The sequence below is a fragment of the Amborella trichopoda genome, chromosome 11 (genome assembly GCF_054954075.1).
Source record: "Amborella trichopoda isolate Santa Cruz 75 chromosome 11, AtrichopodaSantaCruz75HAP2 v2.0, whole genome shotgun sequence".
Taxonomy (NCBI): Eukaryota; Viridiplantae; Streptophyta; class Magnoliopsida; order Amborellales; family Amborellaceae; genus Amborella; species Amborella trichopoda.
The window spans coordinates 3,541,223-3,545,160 of record NC_142346.1 but is presented as its reverse complement, the minus strand read 5'-3'; the positions used below and the strand labels follow the sequence as shown (position 1 = coordinate 3,545,160).

General features: G+C 37.6%; 1 protein-coding gene across 1 annotated transcript; it reads left to right on the top strand.

The window, feature by feature from the left end:
* The first annotated feature begins 1,882 nt into the window (after positions 1-1,882).
* On the top strand, positions 1,883-3,938 carry LOC18441289 (F-box/FBD/LRR-repeat protein At1g13570). The gene is made up of 3 exons (XM_020671598.2): positions 1,883-2,981; positions 3,109-3,264; positions 3,399-3,938. The coding sequence occupies exons 1-3, from the start codon at positions 2,139-2,141 to the stop codon at positions 3,684-3,686; spliced, it is 1,287 nt and encodes a 428-aa protein (XP_020527257.2). The 5' UTR covers positions 1,883-2,138; the 3' UTR covers positions 3,687-3,938.

Genomic DNA, 3,938 nt, shown 5'->3' with positions numbered 1-3,938 from the left:
AGGAATTCAATCTGTAATAATGGGGTACTCCACCTTGAACTGTGGACTACAGACCACACTAGCTTTATCGAACTAACCCAACGTTTCCCATGACCCATAGTCCAAGCAGAGGCTCATTAGCGGGTCACCAAAGTCAGGCCGATGAATCAAGGGGGCGCAATCCCAGTCTGTGGATTACAGGTCCTCCCTTAGAGACGAGTTACGGTCACCACGACCTGATGCGACCACAGCTCTATGGCGTATAGGGGTATGCGACCACAGCTCTATGGCGTATAGGGGTATCTCTCGCACATGCATATGCTTCACTCAAAGGTTCCCGAATGATCTATCAATATGCATGTCTTGTGATGGAACATAGATGAGGTTTTGACCCCCGTCTCAGTAGGCCTACCATTATACACAAGGGTCACACAGTCCCTTTGCTCACTTATCTAGATATAAGCTCCGACTTCATCAAGGGCTAACCCAAAACCTTCTCGGTTTATTCTTTATACCTAGGTACTTTGGGTTTTCCATCCGTCTGACCTAGATCAGCAAGCACAGTCCGATATCAACAAACGCCATTTGCTTAGTATGGTCCTCGAGGGACCACACTCCTACTGAGTTTATGTTTCACTATAATAAAAGTGTTTCAATACACACTCATACGGCCTTTAAAGGCCACATAAACCCAACAAAATGATCTAATGCAACGGTTGTATAGTAGTATAATGAAACCACACATCTAGAAAACCATATTTTTGGCATTTGTATGACCCCAAATTTTGTACACACATTCTCTTCATCCTCATAATTCAATGATAAAAAATTCAATTTGTACCCTAGATATGGTAAAAATTAGTACCCATCCAACAATGAGTCTCGAATATCTATTTGGTGAATTTCAAGATCTAGGCCTTGACAAATTCAAAAACACTTTTTTCTATTTTAGCATTATTAATCTAATGATGATAACGTTATTTAAAAATTTTGAGAATAAAAAAAATCCTTATGAAGTCCAAATCTAACTATCTCAATAAAATGGACAGCTTATATTAATTGGGCTAGAATGAAAACTTTCTATATCATTTTTTTCAAAATTTTCTGTTTTGTTATTGTTCTTCTGAATGAAAAGATTATACATTTAAAAATTTATGTAAAACAAAGGTCTCTAACATGGTTTTTTATTATGGTTGTGTTATACTTCTATACAACTGTTGCATGAAATCATTAGGATAAAATTCCAATAAGTACCTGACAAAAAAGACCCAACTGAAAATGTCCTGATAAAATTTATGAAAAAAATATCACAATAACGATAATTGTCATTTAGATGGAGATAATCCTAGTGAAATCCATGGTACCATGATAAAATTCATCTTCTCGTGATGATACATTGCTGGCCGTTGATTTTTCACGCGATAAATTCTTCATATAATTTATCACTAAAAATGGACATAAGGTTTTTATTGTTTAATGAAGTTTATATTTAACTGGTTTTTATTGTTTTTAATAAAGTTTATTTGAAACATAAAATTTGATTTAGGTAATTCTGATAAGAAGGAATAAAGTTTACCTATTTTGTGGGATTCAGATAACAACGCCTTAATTCATCACCTAAAATTATTAGATTCAAAATCTTTTTATTCCATAAAAATAGATTCCTAAAATCCCTGCATTTCTCTATAAATAGCTTGGGAATAAATCGTTGGCAAATGTTTCACCCGTTAGAAATGTTATGACCGTTTTTTGAATTTCTAGGATTTTTCCTTCAATACATTAAAAAATCATAAGATTTAAATCAGGAGCATGCGTGATATTTACTCTACTAATCGATAAACTCGCCGAGTTTTAGGATGCCTCAGTCACGAGTGTGAAACCTGGAGAGAGGCGACTCCTCGTCAAAATTGGCGTGGCCCTGTCTTTTTCCCAAACCCTAGATTGTCCTACATTGGTACCCTAAACTTCTTCCTCGTACCCTAAATTCTCCATCCCATTAGGTCAAATCTAGGTCTTTTATATATTTGAATCTGACGCGTGCTACCCTTGACGTAGGGCTTCATATATATTGAACAAATGTTTAGGGTCTTTTCCCTTGCCCTCGTTCATTTCTCCATGATAATGGCGACTGTTATTTCCTTTTGCATGTTACCTTTTCCATGACCACAGTGCCCTATGCCTCTTCTTTCAGTAAGAGGATGGCGCCTACAGTTGATAGGATCAGTTCTCTGTCCAACGATATACTCCATCATATTCTCGATTTCATGCCCATTAGAGAGGCAGGAAGAACTTCGGTTTTATCAAAGCGATGGAAAGATGTTTGGGCTTCTACTCCTTGCTTGAATATTTTCGAGACGGAGATGGACCCGATAGATCGAAGTAAGTATGAATGGCCGGCTGTAGTCGATAAGGCACTTCTCCTCCACAAGGAAACCATCCATGGGTTTAAGCTGCATGAGCCGGTCCATCCCGATGGTCATATCGATGGGTGGCTGCGTTCTCTCTGTGGAAGAGGCTTGCAAGATCTCACGATCGAGTTCTTTCCTCTACATGAAGATAACGAAGCGGAGCGATACAAGATCCCAAGTTTTGTTTTCGCATGTAGCTCATTAGTCTCTCTTGATCTAACATGCTGTGTGCTGAGACTCCCATCTGGTTTCAAGGGTTTTAAGTCTCTAAAGTTTCTCTCTTTAGATAGGGTATCCCTCCATGATACCATCCTTGAGTCCCTAGTATCTGGTAGCTCGCATTTGGAGCACCTAAACATCGAGGAATGCAACGGCCTCTCGAAAATCAAAATTCAAGCTCCAAGTCTTTTGTATTTACATATTTTTGGTGATTTCAGGAACATTAACTTGAATAGGTGTAACAATATGAAGAGGTTAAGCATTCACTTGTCAGAAAATTCTTACCGAAATAATGATCCAGGACGCAGGCTAGGCGAGTATCTAAAGGGTCTTGTTCGATTACAGTCACTGTACTTGCATGGGTGGAGTTTGTGGGTAAGAGATCTTTCCATTTCTGGTTACTTTATGAAGCCTTTCTCTTGTTCATTTATTTTAGTAGTGCTCAGCTAGTTAGGAAAAAGTATTGGATTATTCACTACTTATTCTTCATTCTTTATGTCAGTACTTGTTCAAGGCAAATGTACCACAGAGACTCCCTTTGATTAACAGGAATCTAAGGGTATTGGATATACTCATTGATTTGTGGGAAGAAAAGGATGTCTTCGCATTTGTTTGTCTTTTGAAAAGCTACCCTTGCTTGGAAGTTCTTGCCATTGAGGTGCAGTTAAAACTTGAATTCTCATATAACTCTCTTATTGTTTCATTGCTCCTTAATTGACTTTATCACGCATATAATTTCTTATTTTGACATCCCTAAGAACCTCTCCTGGTTTTTTTTTTTTTTCATTGAAGGCTTATGATGACACAAATAGAGGCACAGAAATTATTGGAGATTACTGGAAAATGCTGGAGCATTCTGGGCCTTGGTTGGGATGCCTCAGAAATGTTGGGATCAAGAACATTACAGGAAGTGAGCATGAAATACAATTGATAGGGTTCTTTCTCGCAAACACCAGAGAACTGGAGAACTTTTATGTTTATATTGAAGAAGGAATTGAACACAAAAGGCGATTTAAGATAGCAAAGCTATTGCATAAGTTCCCTAGATCCTCTAATCGAGCGAAGGTGCATATCAGTTAGACTCAAAAAATTCAGATACTTTAGACAATTTGGGGGGATTTTTTATTTGGATCCCTAGGGCTTAGACAATTCGGGGTATTCCAGATATGGATCCCTAGTGCTTAAACAATTTGGGGTTTTTCCTGAATTGGATCCCTAGTGCTTCATTATTACTGTTGTTGTTATTTTGTTTGGAAAACAGTACTGCTGTTGTTATTTTGTTTGGAAAACAGTGACTATTTTCTGCTATATATTAGACAATTTGAATGGTGA

Coding starts and splice junctions, on each gene's coding strand:
- LOC18441289 (XM_020671598.2), top strand. CDS start 2,139: ATGACCACAGTGCCCTATGCCTCTTCTTTCAGTAAGAGGATGGCGCCT. Junction 2,982..3,108: donor TGCATGGGTGGAGTTTGTGG/GTAAGAGATCTT, acceptor TCTTTATGTCAG/TACTTGTTCAAGGCAAATGT. Junction 3,265..3,398: donor TGGAAGTTCTTGCCATTGAG/GTGCAGTTAAAA, acceptor TTTTCATTGAAG/GCTTATGATGACACAAATAG.